Here is a 24,143-nt window from a genome sequence, read left to right on the forward strand (position 1 = left end):
AATATTAATCACATAATTTATGCAATTAATTAATTAATTATATTATTCTTACATGTCCAACTTCTATATTTATAGATTACGAGTAAGATAACTAAGATATTCGAATTGGCTGCTCAATCCAGGCTAAACTATTGCATTCCATTTTCCAGGAACATTTAAACGGGAATGACATCAATCACATATGGCAGGGTACTATAAGCGATAAAACGTCTAAGACAGTCATTTCCCATGACCGGTGCTGCAACAAGTTGGGTCACGTGCGAGGAACATAAACCGGCGCGCGTCCTGCCACGGCACTTGTATCGATTTTGTACATCAGATACCGCTGTTTGGCAAAACCGTAATAGCGTAATGATATATCGATGTAGAACCAAAGGGCAAATAAAGTATCGATTGTTGATCGTCCAGGTTAAGGGTATCTTCAGGTATCGCTTTTGAATCCAGCTACTCTATTGTACAGAACACTCCTTTGCGTTAGGTTGTTAACAATCGCTAGTTCAGCGTAAACATATTTGAATAAAGTTGAATGTAAATGCTATGGTAATCTTGTCTTGATTTTAAAAAGACGCCACAAAAATTACAGTCATATAATTGTCGCAGACTACGAATTGAAATATATTTCTATACTCAGTGTTTTCTAAGTTCACCCTAATTGTGACATCTCATCACGCACAGGTCCTAAGAGCTGAAGAGGCTGTTTATTTCCTTGTAATCTGTAAATGTGAGCACGGTACGATCCCCCACGCGATAAGAAGTGTTTACAGTACAAATACCTCAGGCTATGGGGTTGAAAGGGTACCATGTAAAATAACAGACATATTGAATAAAATACTTTGTTACATTTTATTCTCTTGTTTTCATACGTTTTCTTGTATGGGTGTGTATGAAATACATGTGACTGATTGTAGACTGGTTTTAGATGGATACTTGAATAAACACATGTGCATATTGAAAAAAAAACAATGATTGTTCCATTGAAAAGAAAAGTTTCTTTTTGTGACTAACACATGGTTGAAAACACATTTATATAATTTTGAGTTTGATGACCGAAACAAATTAATCACCTTGAACTCCCTTAAACCTTTCAAACAATACAAAGCCTTTACAAAGCATTGGACTACGCCAAACGGAAAAATTATAATAGTCTAAAATTGAATTTTGACGAGCAAATTTAACTTTGAACAACAAAGTTCACTGACTCCTCATAATTGTGATTAGGAAATTAACCTTCAAAAAAAGCTCTGTGGATATGATTACTTTTAATTTGACTCACTATTTTCCAGGAAAATAAAAAAAATATATTTCAAAACAAAGTCTCATATATTGATGTAGATTCTAGACTATTTTTAACATTAATCTTTGTTTTAGAAATGGTATCGAATACGCATTCATAACAAATACATCATCCACATATTCTTATTTTGATTTGCTATTCGAAAGACAAATTAAAAAGATGTAAATAAAATTTTATGTAACTAAAAAACTAGGGAATAGCTATTTCGAAGACTTATTACAAAATGTTATAAATATTCGTAAGTCAACGGGAAAAGCAAATTACTTGTAAGTTGTAAGATGAAAAATAACGGTTTCTTCGTCCTCTCTGACAGACAAAAACCATTAGCTAGCATCTATGACTGAAGTCTCTAACCATTAGACAGTTAAATTACTAATTCATTCGTTTTGGCACGCCATTCATACGCACGGAAATCCGCTGGCAAAGCAACTTAAACAAAAAACAACGCAAATTGTCAGGACATATGAATCATTGTGATAAATTAACAGCCTCCACACTTGGCATGGCTGCAAATATAACTAAGATGGGAACAAACCATTTCTAACCCTATTCTGAAAGCAAAAGGAATCATTTCACAGTGATAGCTTAAATTGACTAGTTCCTAGATTTCAAAGTTCCAACGGCAGTTTACAATAACTCAGTTTGGAAACGCATTTTAAATTAATAGCTATAAAGTGTTGTTTACAATTTTAGCGTGGACCCTAAAAGCAAAGTTTAAATCAATATTTGCAGTTTTCAGCGGTATAATCGACCACTTAAATCTTGAGCACCGTTGTAAATGGCAAGACAAAGTTAAAGATCTAACAGAAAATATCTGATAGTTAATACAGAATCTCAATACTTGAATAAAATCTCGGATAAGAGAGACCTGACAGAATTGTAAAGGTGTTAATTAGTTCGCCTGTCGAATATCAATGGCGAAATCTCTTCTGCTTTATGAAATATTCATCTTGTTTAGGGTGATCAAAAATAAATTTCATATGCGAAGCTTTTTATGCTAAATAATTTTGAGATGTTTTTTATAAATTTAGTAAATCAGCTATTTCTTAAAAAGTAATTTTAGGTAATCATTGGTTTCGAGATTAAGCCCTGTGGATGATAAAAATAAAATCGCCCTTCTTGAATTAAAAAAAGGACAATCCAATGTCTTGTTTATTCCATAAATTTGTCTGGCCTGCCAACCTATCTTCCGAACCTAGTAATTTAGAGAGACAATACGCAAAAATATCTATGCGATAGGTACACAGCGACCCCAACATTTAAAAAGATTTACTGGCCAAGTTTATATCGACAAATTGTCTTAATACAACTTTAGCTCAGTCTACTTTCATAGGGGACGGTTTATTTTATGTGATTACGCATTCCCCGGACAAAAGGTTGACGAGATGTAATCAAGTAACTTTCAATATTTGCGACTTGTTCGATCGCAACAGATTGTTCCGGCATGTTCTTGCCAAAATTCCTAGCATCTGTGTCGCTATAACTTTTCTCTTACATTTTCTTGACTGATTAGTTGATTACATTATAATATAATTAAAATGTTTAATACTAGTTTGGCGTTATTACATTTTATATTAAAGATTGAGCACGTCTAGTTTTTGCGTAACTTATATTTGCATTTATTTTTTCCATTCTTCTGCATTTCTCTGAACACATGATGATTCATGATTTTCTGTAAGTTCCATATTAAAGATGTACCTCCAATGATATTGAATACTTATAACTTTTGGGTATTGTTTACGTTACAATAGTGCACTAAAAATACGTTATTATTCATGAACTAAAAATAACATGAGAAGTTAAGATAATTTATTAGGATAGTGTACGATACCACACTATTAGCTTTTATAAAAACATCAATCTAAATGGAAAATTTGCAGGATAAGGCCAATAATCATAGGATAAGCATTTAGTATACATTAGGGACTTTTATTCCAATGCAAATACCTTACTCGCAATGAATACCAAATTTTTAGATCCTGTAGTAATTTGGAGATGTGAAGCGCTCTTGGACTACTTAATTTTTTCGGTATGACATTTTTTCTTTGAGAGTTAAATTTCAATGTGATGTATCTATCAAAGGAAATACCTATCTTTCAAAGTAAAGCCAAGTAAAAATAAGTGCTGAAAAATATTTAATAGATCTGCCATACGTAGATTATTTATCTTAATAAATAAATCAATTAAGGTCCCATTGATGACATTTTTTACAATTCATCACTATTGTTCAATCTGTCAACCCTCAAAGACGGAAATTAGATAATCTTCTGATTCTAAGCCAAAATATAAACATACAAATCAAGCGAAGCCAATACACAGTATAAATCCGATATCCTCAATATCAGGGGCCGAGGGTGATATTATAATGTCCCTCGCTTTGTATAACAACAATCTTTATTATCCTCTCATTCCCTCCTGATTCGCTTCATTGGATTTGATGGACTCTGCAAATTACTCGGTGCGATTTATTTTATGTATTCCTTCATATATCATTACCTCGAATTATTCTTGGAACTGTTGGGTATTGTTACGTCCGAAATGATTTATAAATATCGGAATTTATCGGACAATGTTGTCTCAACTAAGTTACGTTATAATATATTGATACGTTGGTAGAAATATCTCTTTGTTATTATACCTAAGTAGTACAAGAGAAATGCGCAGTATATTCTCATATCAAGTTACAACACAAAGAGAGACACATTATTTGCGTTAAAAACATTTTTATTGAAAGATTTTTATACACTACCTAAGTTTTATGTTCCATAAATGTGACACATATTACAGACCTAGTACGGTTTTCTGTTGACCGTACAGATTTTTATTGTTCGATATCACGAAGAGCTGCGTATTCATTTCTACCCTCGGTCTCAGGAAGCTCGTGCTGAGAGGGACATATCCTTTACTATGTTAAGTACGGATGCATATAAGTAGTGCAGGCACTTCAACTTTAATCTTAGCTTACATCTAATCCCCCGATGCTCAAACTACCTTCAAATAAAAGGTACCTTCTAAGGTATATAGCTGTTCGTGTTCCTGTCTTTAGTGACTAAGTACTTCGAATCTTTATTCGGTTTAAGTACATTTTTATAGATCACATTAAAAGGTTTATAGATATCTCAGAATATAAAATAACTCTAAATGTAAGTCGTAATTCAGTACCAAATCCCTCATGTTACTAGAATAAACTCTGGCATCACATGTTTTATTCTAAACTTATTTTTGAGGCAGACGTCCGACAAATGTTATACATTTTATATTCAACGAATACCATGTGCCACGTGCGAAACAATGTTTCTTTGCAGAATATTTTCACAAAGAACGGCTGGTAATATTGTCACAAAATATATTTTTCATTATCAAAAGGTACGAGAGAATACGTTTTACATATACCTACTGCATTTACATTACGAACCTGGTATACTTTCTTAAATTGTTATTCAACTTTATAAGGGTTTGTGGAGTTGATTAAAATGGAATTTACAGATTTGTCGAGTCCCCGAGTGCCCCTCTAAGTATATACAAATATGTAAAACACTATTTCGACCCCCCTATTACAATATTACGATTTGTTTTATGTTTTATTTACAGGGAGTATAAATAATAATATAACAAGAGGTACCCATTAAGCTTTCCTCACCAAATCCAATCAAATTACAACATCAAGACTACATTCTTACATTTTCAGCTCTTATTCGTACTAGACTTAAATAAAAGAAAGTTTCACATGCGTGGCTACGTAGGCGTCTGGCCTTGATCGATCCACGCGTGTCACTCTGCCTCAGCCAGCCCTCTTTGCGATTGAGCACTTCATGTCTGTGAGACCCTTCGCTTATAACCGCATTATGTTTACTTTGTTATATGTGGATTTAAAGGTTTAAACGTAATAATAATGCGTAATACAGATTTGCTATAAGTACTGAAGATTAGAAGGTGGAATAAATTTTCAATTATGCGTCAAATTGTCATGAAATATTTGTTAGTTAAAATCTGGGTTAGACGTGAACTGGATGCTCTATATGGAATTCCGAATTATGCAAGAACTACAAGTTCTAACCTACTTCTACAAATGAATTTGTGTCGTAATTAGTTATTAGAGAACCCGGGACAAAAATTGATCAATACGTTTTAATTGATAGGCAAACACCTGTCTTGTATACTGGATGATATTGAACGTTTGAAAAAATCAGGGTTTATCGGATTATAATTATCGACGTGGAAAATATTAATGCGGATTGAAAAGTAAATAGAGGGAAGAGGGATGATAAAACGAAACAAATAGAGGGAGAGTAGCTTGCTGTGACAACAATTTTGTGTTTAAACATTTACGTATACGAAATTTAATCCCATTAAATAACCAAGATTGTAATAATAAACATATGGCCTAGTAATTTCTTATCCAAGTACTTTAGGGTTGTAGAAATATATCATCTCGAAGTACTGAAGCGATGGTAATCGAGATAAAACAAATGGAACAGAGTCTTTGTGACACAAGTAATCATGTAATATGACGTAAGATCTTTCTACAATCTAGAAATCTAGAGCAACCGAAGAATATGTGTTTTGCGGAAAATATTATACTGTACAAGATTCATTTCGCAGAAAAAACGCAGCCAGGTGTTGAAATTCATATAAAAATGTGTGTGTGTGTGAAGTCCCATATCCCCGTAAGGGGCAGATGCATACATCTGTTTCACTGATCGATTTTTCTTTAAGGACAAGTAGGTGATCAGCCTTCTGTGTCCTACCAGACCGAACATTTTTTTTTCTTCGTCTCCACCGGGAATCGAACCCAGGACCCCCCGGTTCATATAAAAATAGACTTGCATAATTCAATATGCGAAAATTAATATGAAAAATATACATGAAATAAATCCAATGTAGGCTGAAAAATGTTGACTACGAAATCCAAAATAAATATTGCATCAAAATAATAACTAGAGCGTAACGAGGACGAGCGTGCTTAAAAAAATAAACTACAATGACAAGTCAACGTCCTGAAACCATTATATTGTCTAGTATACCGGTATACTATCGAGATCAAATGTACTGAAAAAAATGTTAATACTGTTGCAGGATTATAGAAAATTACAATAACAATAGGCTGCATGCAGCAATATAATAACAAAGAAATTCAAACGGTACCTATTCGCTGAGATCGCATTGAATAAATAACTTTAGCTTTAGTTTGAATTTTGTTGAGATTTCGAATGAATGACTTTTTTTTAGAAAATATTTGTATTGTGAATTAAAATAATAATTTAGATGACCAGAAATGTAAATTAAAGTATGGATATTAGAATGGATTTCCGGATATGCTAAAATGGATAATTCCTGTATTCTATCTAATTCTGAAGTCAATAAATAATATTGTCCCAATTGGTTGAGGAAATTGATCACACAGGTGTATGAATACATCTGCCATCCGGTGCTCGGCCTCTAACAGAGTACCCACATTATTTAAAGGAGATACAAATATTATGATGATTGTAAATTATCAAATACTAACTTTCCGCCCGCGGCTTCGCCCGCTTTGTCTAAAACCTAATAAATAGATAAATTATATTATATTTTGTATATAAATATAATAGATAAATTATATTTATATACAAAACCTTCCTCACTCGTATATCTATTAAAAACTGCATCAAAATCCGTTGATTCGTTTTAAAGATTTAGTAAGCATACATAGTGACAGAGAAATAGACTTTGTTTTATACTATGTGATGTGATGATGAGATGATAAAAGTTTTATTTTCGTTGTTTTGATAGCACGATGCAATATCTAAAAAGGTATTAACAATTAGAAGAATATTCCTGCGGGTTAATTTGATCTTCCTTTCGCTCCGTTTAGCGAAGCCTCGAACCCTGTGCTCGAACCGCTAAGCTACTCCGACCCCGAAAATCAGAATTAAGAATACAGGCTTATAACCAGCTTAATGTTGTTCATGTCAACATAATTTTCGTCTTAAATATAAACTCAGACCCGAAAATAGAAGTGTTTTTTATGTAAAGGAAATTCATTTTCTGAGCCAGGACAAAGAAATAATTGAATTTTAAAGATGAAAACAGAAAACCAATATTTTGCTTCTACTGCTAATTTCCCAAACGAATCATTTTCATTTATAATTTTTTTTAAAGCATCGTTTATTTGATACTAAAACTTATCTAGACCGAACTTATATATTCCTCATAATAACCATATTGTGGAAGTTATTGAAAATCGATATGAATATTGGAAGATTTTGTGACACTAACGAAAAACTTTATTACAAACGCAACGTGTGTTGAGAATGTGTCTGCTCCTATTAATCGAATTCGTTACCAATCGAAGCATCCGATATAGGATATTTTGTTTCAGAAACTCTTAATTATTATCAGTTTAGGCAACATTAAATTGGAAGACATGAAAGAGAAGTTTATAGGTACAAATATAATTTAATCTATGTTTAAAATCTTATGCACCAGAACACTAAAACCTTCAGTATAAACTAGAAAGCGGTAGGGTTTTAACGACTTATTTCAGGTTGTACATAAAAACTTAACTACTTTAAAGTTTCAGCGTATAAAAGTCCCGACCAGCGAAATACTTATAGCTTTTATAATGAAAAACTAGATTTACTTGGAATCAGGACTACTATCCACTAAGATGGGAGCAGTATAGGTGTATTCGGCACTAAAAATGCATACAACCAATTCTAGAACCAAAAGAAAAATATTAAGATCGATAGACAATACGTGAAGTGTGAACTGAATATACTATACTTGACTTTCTAGAAACAATAGACACGATGCGAATAAATTTGTTGCATGATACATAAAACCACATAAGGTGCACATAGTACTTGCAAATTTCTACCCATATCTATGAAACTGTATAGGATCACATAAGAAAAATGTACAGCATTTACCTGGAGGTAGAGCTTCATCGTCCGGTCCATCCCAAATGATGGAGGTCACATCATTGCTAACCTTTATAATTGGGTTTTTTGGGAAGCAGGGCATTATGACACTTAACTTTAGGCTCGATACGCACCAACTGAGTACTTTCTAACTCCGGTCGATGGCAAATTGGATCAGATCAGGGTCGGAAGCCAAAAACCACAATACGTAGTGTTAGTTAACGAAATATGAGAATGAAACCTTATAGAGGTGAATTGCTAACTTCCCGCAGTAGTTGAAATAAAGTTTATTACGTGCTGGTGTCATCTTCATTACAACCTACTTTTACTTTATATGCTTTGTCATGTCAGAATACGAAAACAAAGAAAGTAAGCATATTCATAACTAGAGAGGATATTAAATGTCGCATGCACTACAAACTAAGGTAGGATACTTTGATGAGATCACATATAAGATGCAGTATATCCTCATGTACTTAAACCATACATAAATAACAAACATAATAAAAAACACTCGTAATTAAAATTTTCTTTAGCCCATTAATTTCCGGCATTGACATTTCCTAGAAAGCTAAGGAAAAATACAATAAGTATTACGATATAAAATTCATATTCCATGGACAATGATTCCACTGTTTGCAGGGTTGGGTCGAGTCCAAAAACTTTAGCAATATTGAACTGGGAAACAGCAACTATTCAGCACAATAACTTTACCAAACGGCCGGACGAAAGTTTTACATTTGCTACTTGCCAGGACTTCTATTTCTTCAAATTTGGCCTTTATAAATGCGACGAGAATTATGAGATAACCCGCTTCGTCTAATTTAGTGATGACGATATTGATATAAAAAACACGATAACGATGAGGATATTTTGGTATCAATTTAATAAATTACGTAGGTACTATTCATATAATGTAATGTAATGTCGAAATTTGTAACTGGTTAAAACATAAAGTAGATCATTAATCCTCGTGAATCAATATAACAACGTGTTACGTGTACCATCATGTGTGATTCACAGAAAGAATTGGCTTGGTACTTGAACACAGGTACACAGGAAGGTAGGTAGTTAATGGATTCACAATCCCGGATTTTTTTAATTAAATATGAACTACACAATGTCTTAAACAACACTATTTTATTATCCGTTTGCTAGTGCATTAACCTTTTGCAATGAGGAATCGTCCTGCCCACAATTAATCATCGGTTGACATTAACGACACCGATACCCCTTGTGACCGCTGGAATCATTTGCTTTATCTCGACACCTAGGTTTTCAATTTAAAATTCAAATTATAACAGTCTAGAATCTAGTCAATTTTTATTGAAACGACACAAAATTGTAATCTAAGCAACGCAATCATAGTTTATTTGCGTGCGCAAATTAGTTAATAACAAGAACATACTCCTTTTTTCATTTTAGGGCCGATTTTTCAATGCTTGGCCTTGGATAAAACTTATCCGTCGAATAAAGTATTACACGATCATATTAAAATGTCACAAACTGTCAAATACGGGCAAATACGTTTTTAAAATGGTAGTTTTATACATTATTCGACCAATAAGTTTTATCCAAACATTGAAAAATCGGCCCTTAAAGAAATTATTTTAGAGCTTTTGTTTGTTCAGTATAATAATTGATATGTATAAACAATAATCACCCACATAATTGTTTAAATGGAAGCAAGTGCGCTAATAATATTAGTCACGCAAAGTCTACTCGACCGATAACGTTTATAAGATGGATATTGTATTACCTTATTGGATCTGCACTAATAATCATTGATTTTAACCGTATCCTATTTACAAAGAAAGTAGACATTTTTTGTTTGTTTAGTTTCAATCTAGGTTGCTTCGTATAGCTAGACAAGTAAAAGCAAAACCACAACAATCCAATCTCCATTTGTTCTATAATAAATAGTAGCATCACTAGCACCAGTTCGAAAAGTGTTTCGCAAATATAATGATTCATCTGCTATAAATTAGCCAATCATACTAACAGTCTTCAAAATAATTAATCTGTGAATTACGTTGTTAACAAGCAATTGTTTTGTCCGTTAGTAATTATTATTAACGATTGACGAACTTTGGTCCTCTATAGCGAACCGAAAATACCGTTTGTCGCTGAAAATACGCAGACAAAAACAATACAAGAAACCGGAGACACGCTTTTTGTTAAGACTGTTTTGCGCAATACGATCGATCTATTCTGATTCTTATATCGCATTTTGTTCTTAAATTCTTGTCTCTCGGGACAGCTTCATGCTTATTTAAAAGAAAAATTGCAATAATGAAACGAGTAAAAAATGGTCAGACTCGCAAAATAATTGAAAAGTATTGGCTTGAATAACTAATCACTATTATATACTTACCTTTTTAAAAGTAATACGCACGTTATAACTTTTTTCTTAAAGTTTTGCTGATAAACATGCAAACTTTTAAATAGTTAAATCAGCAACTGCGCAGTTCGATAATACAATATCTAATCTCAAAGGGAACCGGTCCACTATTTCATTAAGTCGGCCTCAACAGTCGTAATCAAGTTAGTGAAACGGGAGGGTAGGAACAGACTAGAGACAGCGCTACTGTAACTATGTCCCTAGCGATTAACTTTAAGTTGTTAAGTGTTTTTGCATAATAGCTTCTAGGTCGGTTAAATAAGGAATAACATCCATATTTTGTGGTTGCAACCATATCGGTCAATTAAGGAAAGCTGGCATGTTCACAGTACAGGTCAATTAAGGAAAGCTGGCATGTTCACAGTACTCACACTTATGCAATTTCACTTACAGTATGTTCAAAAATAAATGCGACTCTAGTTTCATTTTAGACTTGAATTTTAAAATGGGTGCGTTGTAGATAAATATATGCAAATATAATTATGAAAGCTCTCATAATTTACCTGTAAAATTATAATTTAAAAGTAAATCAATTGATGAACTTAATTATTTATTCTAAAAATAATCAATTGGATAAAAGTGTTAATAATCATTCAATTATCAAATAATAATTAAATTTCAGGTCATAAAAACAATACAAATAACACGTGCGCTCACTCCCAAGTCCCAACACACGGATGGTTGTTTTGATAGTGATTTAAATGACGGACATTTTCTGCAGTTGCGGAGCAGTCTTGTCCTGACTTTGGTCGAGTAAAAATATCTAAGAAATATTATATTTGTACTAAGTACGTAATACCTACCAATACGCGCTAACAAATACGTGTTACATGTTTATTGTATAATTTTCACACTATTGGTTTTAAACTCAAACTCAAACATTTATACAATTAGACTTCTTCTAGAAGCACTTTTGAATCGTCATAACAGTTTAACAGTTTTAACATTTACCACCAATTCAGAAAGCAGTATCTATAGAGAAGAAGAAGAATCTATTTAATCGTAATCGTAATCTTCTACTTCACTGAAACTTTCATCGCTCGAAGAACACGATGTTTCGCCGTCGGAATTTCTTAATGTTATTATAAATGAGTCAGTGTAATTATCTACTTTTGGTTCTAATTGAATATATTTTTCCTCATGTTTTCGCGTCTTTCTCCAAACGTCACTAAACATATCCAGACTAATAGCATTTGCTTCCTTTCTAAATAATTCTTCCACAGTTTTCAAGTTAAAGTTCACATTTTGTGATGCTACTTTCCCTTTAATTATTTCCCATAGTAACTCTATTGGGTTGAGTTCTGGATGGTATGGTGGAAGGCGCAATACACTATGTCCATGATCTTTGAGGATTGCATCAAGTAAAAATTGTGTATAGTTTGGCGTATTTTTTTTAAATAATGTCATAAAGAATAGGTATTGTGTTTTATTCTGGATATTCGCTCGTCTTTTAATTCTATTAAATATGCTTAGGATATGTCACAACTAAGCGCTCTAAAAGATTTTCCGCAAAATTTAATTACGGATCAACAACTTTACGAACACTTCCAAAGAACACATACCGCAATAAGACATTGGTATTCAATTTTAAGTAAGAACAACCGATATCGTTTGTAAATTAATGTAAATGGTGATAACTCTGATTATTAATTAGTAATTTGATTTTTGAAAAAAAAAATGCCGATCTTAGTCAAAATTTATATTTTTCTAACAAGATCCTTATCATCCAAATTTCCACCTTGGTGAGAAAAATTGACATTTCTAATGAAAATGAACAAAAAATTAAATGATTTTATTAAATACTGTAAAATAGTCTATAATTCTTCCATTTACTGTATCACAAAATTCTTCATAGATTTTTAGATATTCGTACTACACCAATAACATCACCCTGTATTTATAAACAATTGCAAAATATGACACATACATAGGCCGAGAGATACTGACACAAAATTTCGGGTCATTTGTAACAGAATGGCGGTTCTACAGAGGTCTTATTACGCAATGACAAAAAGAAAAATGATGGTCAGAACGCTGGTACCGGCGGACTAGTCGCGTGGGCGTAAGTCACACTCGTCGGATAAGTAAGACCCCGCTAGACCGCCATCCTGTTACAAATGACCCGAAATTTTGTGTCAGTATCTCCCGGCCTAACATGTGCAATGTGTAAATGTGTTGACGTTCCAGCTCTTCTTAATATATCAATACTCACACTTATGCAATTTCACTTACAGTATGTTCAAAAATAAATGCGACTCTAGTTTCATTTTAGAAAATATTCAAGTTTTAGACTGGCTTGCATATTCGCTCGTCTTTTAATTCTATTGAATACTAGCTTACGCCCACGACTTTGTACGTGCATCCCCGTTTTTCCCCGTTCCCGCAAGAATTTCGGGAAGTCCTTTCTTAGGGGACGCCTACATTATGACATCTACCTGCATGCCAAATTTCATCCCGATACGTCCAGTGGTTTGGACTGTGCGTTGTTAGATCACTATATCAGTCACCTTTGAGTTTTATATATATAGATGCTTAGGATATGTCACAACTAAGCGCTCTAAAAGATTTTCCGCAAAATTTAATTACGGATCAACAACTTTACGAACACTTCCAAAGAACACATACCGCAATAAGACATTGGTATTCAATTTTAAGTAAGAACAACCGATATCGTTTGTAAATTAATGTAAATGGTGATAAGTGATAACTCTGATTATTAATTAGTAATTTGATTTTTGAAAAAAAAAAATGCCGATTTTAGTCAAAATTAATATTTTTCTAACAAGATCCTTATCATCCAAATTTCCACCTTGGTGAGAAAAATTGACATTTCTAATGAAAATGAACAAAAAATTAAATGATTTTATTAAATACTGTAAAATAGTATATAATTCTTCCATTTACTGTATCAAAAAATTCTTCATAGATTTTTAGATATTCGTACTACACTAATTACATCATCCTGTATTTATAAACAATTGCAAAATATGACACATACATAGGCCGGGAGATACTGACACAAAATTTCGGGTCATTTGTAACAGAATGGCGGTTCTACAGAGGTCTTATTACGCAATGACAAAAAGAAAAATGATGGTCAGAACGCTGGTACCGGCGGACTAGTCGCGTGGGCGTAAGTCACACTCGTCGGATAAGTAAGACCCCTCTAGACCGCCATCCTGTTACAAATGACCCGAAATTTTATGTCAGTATCTCCCGGCCTAACATGTGCAATGTGTAAATGTGTTGACGTTCCAGCTCTTCTTAATATACTTATAAACATAGAATACTTGACACATTTTAAGGCAGATGTGTTGCGCACCTTGTGAATAAACGCTGTCTGAATTTACATTGAAAAGCCTATCCAGACGTGCGCTATCTACTATATAAAAATAAGTCGGGTTTTCCTTCCTGACGCTATAACTCCAGAATGCACGAACCGATTTTCACGGTTTTGCATTCGTTGGACAGGTCTCGGGCTCCGTGACGTTTATAGCAAAGAAAACTGGCGAAACGGAGTTCGCCCGGTTTGCTAGTATCTCATAAAATTAACCGTAATTCTTGACATTATAATATCAAGCCGAGAAAACTATCACCTTTGGTAACGAAGTAACCGTCATTCGTTAATTTTTCGTCTCCCTGGCGAAGGTGACAATTGCTTCTCTGATCCAGAAGTTCTATAACGTTCGTAAAATACATTTGCTCATTAGCGCGGTGAAATTTTAACCTTCAACAGAAATATTAGTCAAAACGTTTATAATTTCCCCGTTGCACGATTCTAACACATTCCAGATTTTAATCAACTGATCGCGAATAGCTATGCACCGTCACTTCGTTAGTGCGCCTTTCAGGGCCTCATTATAAATGCTCAAAGCAACTGAGGTGACAAGCTTTGCAGCACTAAATCCGCAGTTACATGAATTTATTCCAAGTACCATTTTTAACGGTCTAAATATGATTTCAATTCTGAACTCGATAGACTTGGTGTTTGGCGTCTGTCGGACAAATTATTCGAAAATTTTTGGAAAATAAGTGACAAAGGACATTAAACTGGAACATAGATTTAAATAAATTACTGTCCCAACGTTCTAGATAAATCTATAAACACTAGAAACATCGAATAACCTATTCTAATTAGACTCGACCCTTCTCCAAATATTTGAACTTTACCCTTTCGTATCTTACAAACATGTTAATCGCTTCAAAATGTTCTTTTATCTTTTATTTGTAAATTCAATTTAGCAAATGTCTTTATTTTGAAATGAAACAGCGAACGATACTTAGTTACCGTCTCTTTCAGGGGTTCATTACGAATGCTCAAAGCTGGTTGCGACACACTGTCGTCTGAATTCTGAGCTGTATTTACGCATGATGCTAGTTTACTTTGGCCAGAATAGACGAATCAAGTTGTGTTTGTGGCTAATGACGCTTTGACTCGTGCTCGGTGCTAGTCACATACTTATTATTAATTTGATGCCTTTATATTCTGACATAACATTCTCAATGGTAAGAAAACGGTCTATACGATTTCTAACATTTTTTTATGTACATATACTAAAAAAATCCATAACAATCTTGATAATCATTGATTAAGAATAGTCAACGGTAAGTCTATGTGCTTTTATATAAACCAACTAGCGGTCCGCCCCGGCTTCGCCCGTGGTACATATTAACGTTTTCTCTACATAAGAACCATCCTCGTACTTCAAGGAATATAATAAAAAAAGAATTATCGAAATCGGTTCAGCCGTTCTCGAGTTATGGAATTACAACGAAAAGTGGCATTGATTTTTATATATTAGAAGATTTGAAATAAAACCAGCCATATTGATAGGTGTACAAAGCATCATCTAGTTTCACATCCATAACGTACATGGAAGTATGAGTCAGTGCGAATTTCTCCTATATCTAAACCGTAATCCTACAGACAAGGCCATCGTACACAATTACAACGATGTGCATGTGTTCGGCGGTAGCATCGGCACACCGCAAAACCGTGCAGGTTTAATGACCCCGAGCTTATTTGCAACTACGCTGTTTCGATCAAAACGTGAATAGATGGTACGATCGTTTCAAGTTAACAGCGTCAACTGCTGCAATTTTAGTTACTTTTATTTCTGTGCGTATAGTTTTATTGGATAAAAATAGCCCAGTCTTTGCAACTAAAATGCATATTGAAATGCATTTTAATAATACAGGATACAAATATGTAACACCAAAATTAGTCACTTGTTTGACATCATAATGGATTTTTGTTAATTGTTATTGTTAATATTGACTCAGAATAAATATCTAATCTGTTGTCGATTAAACAACTTGCTTCACACAATCACTGACCATAAAACAAAACTGCAATAGACGGAAAACAAAAACCTAGTTACATCTTATGAAAAATTAAGTTTAATTTTGGTTGGAAAAGACCGTTTTTACACTCGTCGCCATAATGCCGTCAAACGAGACCTCGGACGAGCTGAAAGCACTCTCCCAAACATTGCCCGCGACAAGTGCACAGTTAAATAGCAAGTTTTTGCTTTTAAACTTATTTGCCACCTTGGGTTCCGCACTTGGCTTGATTAAGATTTACAACTTAGCAAGATTTTCGAGGTAAAATTAATTTAATGCAGAATTATGAGTTTGTCCTAATAAAATATAAAGAATGATGTTTGTTAAATGCACGATAAGTATTTACGGATAAAAATCCTTCAAATCATAACTAGGTTAGAATCTTCCTAATTTAATGATATCATAAATCGTCAGTACCTACCTAATATGTGTTCTTCTAACTAACAGAGACAGAAATTGATAACTTTTGAAAAGTCATTAATAAGTTGAATATTGTTCTTATTATTTCAGTTGGTTTAAAAATATCTCTAAAGATTACTAAGAAATATTAAATTTACATAACTGTAGATAACCGGTTCGAAAATAAATCGATAATGAAAAAAACAAGACTTTATCACCATACTTTGATAGCTTTATGATCGATAAAACAAGTATGTCTCCAATAGGTACCACTTCTTGTTTCTGCACAATGCACTGGAAGCTATTCAGACAGCATGCGTAGGCTTGACCTGCCTGTCTCTCCTTTTATGGTCAGAGACAGTGCGAAAGTAATTATTATCAAATTAAAGTACGCGAAAACAATTGGGTTAACACGCAAATAAAGCAGTGTAGGAGGACATGATCGGTTAATCTGGACCATTAGAAACCTCTTAGGACTTGAACTATATGAGTCATTTGGCAAAAAATTAAATTCGGAATTTCTGTAGGATTTGTTGGCCAAGTCTCAAGTTAATTAAGAATGACTTAATTTTATCTAGCAAATAGGCTATAGAAAGTTAATGGTGTAAATTGTAAAATGTAATATATTTGACATTAAAATTTATAAGGTAACTAATAAATTTTAAGTGGTGAGTCGATTAAAATATTTTTATGGTTTTTGTAGGGTACTTTAAAGTGCAATTACCACCATAATAATTTTGGAGTAACTGCTATCTATCACTATAAAAACATTTCACTTTTATTTGAAATTATGGACATTAAAAACATTTTTCACATGGTATCGATCGCTGTAATTATCTTTTTCTTTCACTTAGATACGGAACATCTGGGTATACCGTATAACATATAACAACCAGATTCAGATTCGAAAGAGATGGAAATTAGAAAAAACTGTCGAAATAACATAGAAGTGTGGTTATGGTTAAATATCTAACTAACAGTTTAAAAGTAGCATATAGAAGTTATCAAACTACTCATTCATTTTAAAATTAAAGAGCAATGCACATGTGCATGATCACCATATGACCTACTATCACTGATGAGTTTCATCACGTTAATGGATGTAAAAGTTACAGTCAATATTTCATCTTTTAATTACAATATAAACTGGAATACCTTTTTTACGCGGATGAAAACGAACAATGCTTAATATTTTCAGTGTATAGGACTGCTATTGTGATAGTAATGAGCGTCGGTGGGGTGGGGTCGGACAACGGGTGTTTCACAAACATACGAATCGTTCCATACGCTTTTCACGACTTCATTACTCGAAAACCCTGAATGTGACTCATCGGAGGACGATTCTTTAAGTATTTATGATACGCTATATTTACACAGAAATTGCTGGGTAATGAGTTGTTTTACTTCAAATAATACAATAATAGATGGCAGATAGTAGCTTAATTTGGGTTGCATATCAAGAGTTAAACAGTTTCATCGTCTGTAGCCAAGTACAAAATTTAGGCAAAACATTCCCTTTCTACCTTTCATTCGTAAGTAAACACCCCTAAAGGAATCAGCAGCGAACGAACGTAATGTCTCTCATTTCAACCCTTTATTTTTATCGAAGAAAAATATTGCCATGGTTTAACTGTTTTAATACAATTGAGGCGATGCAATTTCTCCGGTTAATTGGGCCGTTTGAAGCGTAACTTCGTTCGTTTTCAAATCGTCCAAGAAATCCGTGGTCTTATTAAAGCTTTTGTCGGCAATTACTCCAGGGTTTTCTTTAGCGACTCTTTATTTAAAAGAACAAGATTAGTCTGAACTAAGGAAAGAACTTTAATTGACTGTTAAAGCATAAGTCTGTCTAGCGTTTAGAAATACTATCCACCGTATAATTTAAGCCGAGCTGAGCCCATAAGTTGTTGTCGCATACATAGTTGCTTAAGAGTTAAGACTTAATGATCGTAACTTTCACACTTTAAAAAATAGATAGTTTATATTTAAACGTTTTTTTTTAAGTGAAGACTCAGAATTAGAAACGAAAACATCCCATAAAGCACAGGACAATCGGCACGAAAAATCAATAAATTCTCAATTTGCTACATTTCGCTCGCTTCTGTCTCAATATCAAGGCATGCTCTAAGCAAATCCTGTACTATGTAAATACAATACAGACACCCCGGCATTAGAATAACACAATGTTCATCAGACAATATTATTCCAGCAGTGGAGATAGAATCCACTCCCTCTAGCATAAATAGACACTGCCAATGATCAAATTGAAGTTAAAACTTAAAACAGTAACATCAAATTGTGCAAAGTTGCAGATTTTAAAACCTTACTATTTAATTGTAAAATATTAAAAGAAATTATGATGTAATTCGAGGTCAAGACAGAATATTTAGGAAATTTTAATACTTAGGTACCTGATACTATAAAATTTATGGAAACCATCATTAGCTACCTATCTAATTCTTATTGGGTTCGGTTACCGGACCTGTTAATTATGGATGTTCTTTTTTAGCCTCCTCAAGATAACAGACTTTTCAAAATATTCCAGAAAATTCTATGGATTTAAAAGATTCCACCAACATAGCGGTTTCAATAGCCCGTGGAAATAAAAGCTTCGTCGCGGGTCATTGCTCAAGGACAATGAAAGCCTATAGCGAAACCAAGGGAATTTAGCGCATTTAGTAACTCGAGTACTAGTCTATGAAGTATAGTTGCATTTATTTTTTGTTTATTGGTGATGGTAGGTGGTGATTAGGAATCTTCTGGAAGCTTCAAAAAAGACTAGCATCGAAAAAATTTCGAGATCATAAAGGTGTTTAAATTTATACCTATTACCTACTAGGTATTGTAAATTTTTTAAGCATCAAAGAATCAATGCTAGATGTTAGTTGACTTGTTGATAATCTTGACCAGAGGCAAATGTTTGTTTCATTGTGAATAAATTCCTATTCCAAGTTTTTAACCTTTTTATGGAATGCAACATAACAAATTCGAACCTTAAGTTACCTAAAAGATAAACAGACTATAAATTCAAGGGCACCAACCGCCGTATTCCATAAAAGGTAAACATTTCAAATATAGAACGTTGCTGTGAGCGCGGAAGAGATGCGCGTGAGTCACTGTCCTTGTTTTCTACCGATCCTTATAACAGATTACCGATTTACGTACCTACTACTTGAAATAACGGAATTTTTAAATGCATGTTAAATGATGATAAAAAAACCAAATGGTCACGACTTTATATCGGGCAAGAGAGCAATTTGACGAGATCTTTTTTTGTACTAACTAGCTCTATTTCTGCAAAAACTGCTTCGAATAATAGTGCTAGTTATCAATTATATAATGTGTCCAGTTATAGAGATACATTATGCTTAAGATTTACATCAAGCGCCGTGTAAGGCACTACGGGAAGATATCACACTGAAGATTTGAAAGTAGGTACCCTTAAACCACCTTATACATAATATGCGTTTCTTTCTATACCAGTGATTTAATCTTGATTTGATCTTGATCTATGTTTGGATGTTAATTATTCAGTACAAAACGCTAAGAATATTTTTGAATAAAAGAAAGCTTTTTACCATATCTTCCGTAATTTATTATACATAATTGCTACGAGCAAAATTTGAGAGATAAGAACGTACAAAATTCAGAAAATAAAGATCAAATTGAATTTTTAATTATTTTTTTTTTGAGAAAAAATTTTCCAAACGAAAACAGGAACATAGTCAAGTAGGTCACTTTTATTATTGTGAGAAAGTCACCGAGAATCTAGCTTTTATAATAACTTATCAATAAGGTATTTAAACATAGCTTCCGTAACAAGGCAAATTACTCAAGATAATCGGCCAATCGGGTCGTTAAAGGAACAAAGAAAAGTGAATGCAATCGTTTAGATAAAGAGTCAAGTGTGGGCAGATGACACACTCGCAAAACACAAATTATTAGTCATTGCGTTTAAATTAAAGAAACCCGTTTAACCGTCGTAACGGCAAAAATAACTATACGTTTTATGAGTACCTAAGTATCGGCGGTGAAGACGGATTGGAAAATGTAAGAATCAATGTTTTCTTGTGTAGGAATTCACGCGGAGAATATTTGGACATTGTTTTTAAGATTTAAAACTTTATTTGACAAAAAATACACGTGGTCGGACAGATCACAGAGTACAATGGCCAGGGGTTCAATTTCTTAGATTTTATCAATGTTATAGCTAACTATACAACGTGTAACTTTACTTAAAAATTCAAATAATAATTATTGAATAATTGGAGATCCTACCTTTGTCATAATTTGGTACGTTACTCGTCCCTCTGATCTATTGAATTATGAATACAAATTGATAACTATTGAATTTTTATAGGCATGTACCATTGGGATGTACCTATATGTTTTATCTTTATAAAAATTCCTATCAGCTTTGGAAGTGGAATAAAACACAATGGGGCGAAATTGGGGATTTTTTTTAGTTTGCGCAGACTTGAAATTTCGTAAAACATACTGTAGGTATCGACTATCATATCGTTATAAAGACCTTCTTTCTTTTTTTACTAAACGTACCTAGGTGAAAGCCAAAACATAAGTATCAATTGAATCCTTTGTAATTTACCTACTTAGGTATTATAGTGTAGGTACATATATATTGAAACAGAATATAGGCGGCGTGTTGTAAATGCCATTATCCCATAATGACACAATGATTATGTTTAGTTCATCCCCTAGTTTGCGTTTGCGATAACCACATAGGAAATCCTGTCGGATTAAAACCATGGCTATGAGAACTTACAACCCCCTAGGTAGGTATATAATGTAGTGTAGACTAGGTATCATGGATGAATGGAATAAATAACATTTACGAGTAAGTAGGTAGGGGGAGTCCGGGAGAGTTGAACCGCTTTTTACTAAAAACTCTATAAAATCTGATCAGTGACTTTGAGAGCTTTAAGATCTTTACCATATGGAAGCCTTATTATCTGGCTAAGATTTTATACCATTTTGAAAATAAAAATTACAAGGATAAGAGAGTAAACTAAGTTGTAATGAAAAATGAGTTTTGATTCAAGTCTCCCCAACCGGTGGGACACTTGATCATAGGGTGCGGGACACTTGCCAATACCTTTTTAGAGAGGAGAAATGAAGCAAATAAAGCATGTTACCTACACATAATTATTAATGTATTATTTAGACACGTTTAACAATAACTAAAATATATTCATAATCACCTTCTAAACAAATTAGTGAAAATAATTAACCAAATGTTTTCAGAGCAACTGCATAACATAACATTCGCTTTTATTATTAATTAAATACTCGTTTTGAGGTATCTACTGCTACATAAATCTACAAAACTAATTTAAAGACATTTGTTACTATAAACTAAGAATAGTCTATCAGTCTCAAAGATTAAATGTGGCACATGTAAAATCAACATAGGTTTAGTAAGTGGTAATTCAATGAAATTGGCGAAGTCAATTAATGCTAGTTGCATTGCTTGTTTTCTGGTTAAGCCATAGTGCATTTTGCAGGTCAATGAGTAACGAACGATTAATGTCTCTTTATTTACATTGAAAATCTGGGAGCATTTGTATTGGCTCCTCTTGTGCAAAGGTGTTAACTTTTGTTCACCTAACATGTAATACCGTCGTAAAATGGTTCTGTCTATCCCATACTAATTGATTGAAATTTGACGAATAGATATGCCACTCTTTATTTCTCTGTCTGCATTTTCAATCTCAGACTAAGTAAACGGTTTCCTGTGACGACTACCTTCCTTAGGCTTATTAGGCTTATAGGAATTTTCTTTCTGAAACAAAACAAAAACTAACTTAAAAAGTGCACAAACTGCAAAGGGAGAGTTGAACCACTGTTTAAGTCTCCCGACTGCCGACTGGTTCAACTCTCCCACACCCGACTCAAGGCCATATCTTGATTTTTTCCAACAAATCCACTATCAATTGGAGAACAACACTGAACGTACGACAAAATATGATAATCTAGTAATGCAATAACGTAGGTGTTTGATACATACCTTCATAAATGCGTGCATAGCAATTAAAACAACAGATCCAAAAAAATTCACTCCGCGACGATGAAAATACTTTTTCGTAACTCACGGTCGAATGCGTCTGTTATCACTCAAAATTTCGAGTTGCTTGTGATTGGCGGATTATGCGCGTTCATTTGTTTGCCACTTGGCGTAATTTGGCGCCTAATTTAAAAAGTTATTGAAAGTGGTTCAACTCTCCCACCTGGGCAAGTCTCCCGGATTCCCCCTACCTAGTTACGTAGTTTTGAATAGAAACACCATCAAATGGAACCTTAATAAATATTATAGACTAACAATATACCTAGGTACCTACAGTTTTCAAATTTATTCCCTATGCGAGCGAACGGCTGAAAGTGTGGAGTAAAGAAATACGATTATTGGGTAAGTAGGTACCTAGGAAGGTACATAGTTTTAAAATAAATTTTGGAATATTTGCTTCTTTTACTTTTATTCTATCCAGTGCGATAAAAATTGAATATCCTCGCTCTGGATCGAATCGAAAATTCTTTCGAGTACCTAACGAGGTATTTTAATAATTTTTGAAAAAAAAATTATTTATCTACCTACCCCCAAAGGTGTACGTTGGAAAATCCGAAAAGGCATATACCTAATTTGAAAATATCAAATAAAATTAGGTAACGTACCTACCTACCTATCGATTAAATAAAATTCTAATGAACATAAGATAAGAACGCTTACGCAAAAGTATTTGATTAATAATTATGTATTATTGTAAGTATAGAAGTAGTTACCTATGAGAAAAAAGAATTCATTAATTTTTTTTTCTATAAAAATACCTTAATTTCATATGGTTGTACTTTCCAGACATAGTAATATTATAATAATAAAAAGAAAATAGAATTAGTTACTTACATTTTGTTTCAACTTCCATGATTTCGGCTAACGGCAAGGAATCACAAAAACAGGAATCAAGATAAGTAGATCCTTTGTGCGTGCGCCTATCACTGACGCTGAACAAATTCTAGTAACAACTTATGATGAAGCAAGTTTTTAAATATATCTCCTTTACCCGTTAAACAGTTATGAACCGAATTTGAATCGATGAGAGACAGGATATGAGGTAGGTACTGAACACAGGTACTGAAATACCTTCTTGCCTTTGCAGATTGAAAACGAAAACAATGTTTTGTATTTGATTGCAGTTTCCTGACATCTATTGACATAACGGATGAATGCACTCACGCGATTGGCTACAATCAAATTTGCCGCTGAATTTCCTTTTTTCATCGACCCATGATCTAGGAAGCTGCATCCACAGGCTGCATCCAAGGCCATAGACAATAGGATTAGTATCAAAATATGATTTTACGATTTGTTTTTATTTCCATAATATTTTCATTGTTATTATTATTTGAGGTAATTCTGATAAAAAAACATTATGAATTACAAGGAAATAAACCTTCAACAATATTTTTTTTCATAAAGGCGCCATCTATTGTTCGTCACTGTAACTACAAAGACAGGGCGGACGCGGATAGTAGTTTTGCAACCGGCCGGCGCGGCGGCATAATTTAAATTTTAAAATAATTGTGGCAAGATTACATCCACAATTACATATACTTACTATAAATTCTGTAATTATTTAAAATCTATAATAACATCGATAAATTATTAAAAACCAGCTGTTTGACTGTTTTTTTTTATTATTAATATGAAATATCCCAGTGGACGCAAATAACTAAGTAAAAATAATTAAAATCCGTTTAATAGCCAGTCTGAAAGTAAATTGGTCTACTTAAC

The 24,143-nt window shown here is 33.3% G+C and overlaps 1 protein-coding gene across 1 annotated transcript in view; it reads right to left on the bottom strand.

Moving 5' to 3' along the window:
* LOC123705787 (stathmin-4) overlaps positions 1 to 23,469 on the bottom strand; it is a 38,156-nt gene extending 14,687 nt beyond the window's left edge. Inside the window, exon 1 of the mRNA XM_045654803.1 lies at positions 23,256 to 23,469. Coding sequence (XP_045510759.1) covers positions 23,256 to 23,274 — 19 coding nt within the window. The 5' untranslated portion in view covers positions 23,275 to 23,469. The remainder of the gene's footprint in view (positions 1 to 23,255) is intronic.
* Between the last annotated feature and the right edge of the window lie 674 nt (positions 23,470 to 24,143).

The sequence above is a fragment of the Colias croceus genome, chromosome 3 (genome assembly GCF_905220415.1).
Source record: "Colias croceus chromosome 3, ilColCroc2.1".
NCBI lineage: Eukaryota > Metazoa > Arthropoda > Insecta > Lepidoptera > Pieridae > Colias > Colias croceus.